Raw genomic sequence first — 683 nt, forward strand, 5'->3', positions numbered from 1 at the left:
GAGGCGGTCCCCGTGCTCCTCTTGACTGAGGTCGACTTGTACTTGACACGGTCTGCCCTGGCGGGATGCAGGCGGTCCAGCCTGCTCATCTTGACGCTGTTCGACCTGCATGTCTTGACACGGTCCGGCCTCCATGAATGCAGGCGGTCCAGCGCGCTCATCTTGACCCTGTTTGACCTGCATGTCTTGACACGGTCCGGCCTGCAGGGATGCATGCGGTCCAGCATGTTCATCTTGACGCTGTTCGACCTGCATGTCTTGACACGGTCCGGCCTGCAGGGATGGAGGCGGTCCAGCGTGCTCATCTTGACCCTGTTCCACCTGCATGTCTTGACTCTGTCCGGCCTGCAGGGATGGAGGCGGTCCAGTGTGGTCATCTTGACGTTGTTTGGCCTTGATGTCTGGAGGCTGTCTGGTCTGCATGTTTCAATGTGTGGTCTGCATGTGTATAGTCGGTCCGGTCTGCATGTTTGAGGCGGTCAATTCTGCATGTCTAGAACGAAGGAGTGAATAGTAGGTCTTTGGTTTTGAAGTTATTTATCAACAGTTTGGAGGTGAAGTGTTGTTATAAGAAGTAAGTGTGCTTATCTTTTGTGTGAGGAAGTTTTATCTCTTCATAAGCCAACACACTTTTCTTCTGTGAAATTTGCATGTGTCAAGGTGGGGTGGCCTGCATTTTTCAA

The 683-nt window shown here is 52.6% G+C and overlaps 1 protein-coding gene across 4 annotated transcripts in view; it reads right to left on the reverse strand.

The window, feature by feature from the left end:
* Window positions 1-683, reverse strand: part of LOC118414155 — a 12,738-nt gene that overhangs the window by 2,792 nt on the left and 9,263 nt on the right. Inside the window, exon 8 of one of the 4 annotated variants that reach the window (XM_035818096.1) lies at window positions 132-493. The exons of the other annotated variants lie outside the window; for them this stretch is intronic. Coding sequence (XP_035673989.1) covers window positions 480-493 — 14 coding nt within the window. The 3' untranslated portion in view covers window positions 132-479. Of the gene's footprint in view, window positions 1-131; window positions 494-683 lie in introns of those variants that run through there. 4 annotated transcript variants of the gene reach the window in all.

The sequence above is a fragment of the Branchiostoma floridae genome, chromosome 1 (genome assembly GCF_000003815.2).
Source record: "Branchiostoma floridae strain S238N-H82 chromosome 1, Bfl_VNyyK, whole genome shotgun sequence".
NCBI classification, from domain to species: domain Eukaryota; kingdom Metazoa; phylum Chordata; class Leptocardii; order Amphioxiformes; family Branchiostomatidae; genus Branchiostoma; species Branchiostoma floridae.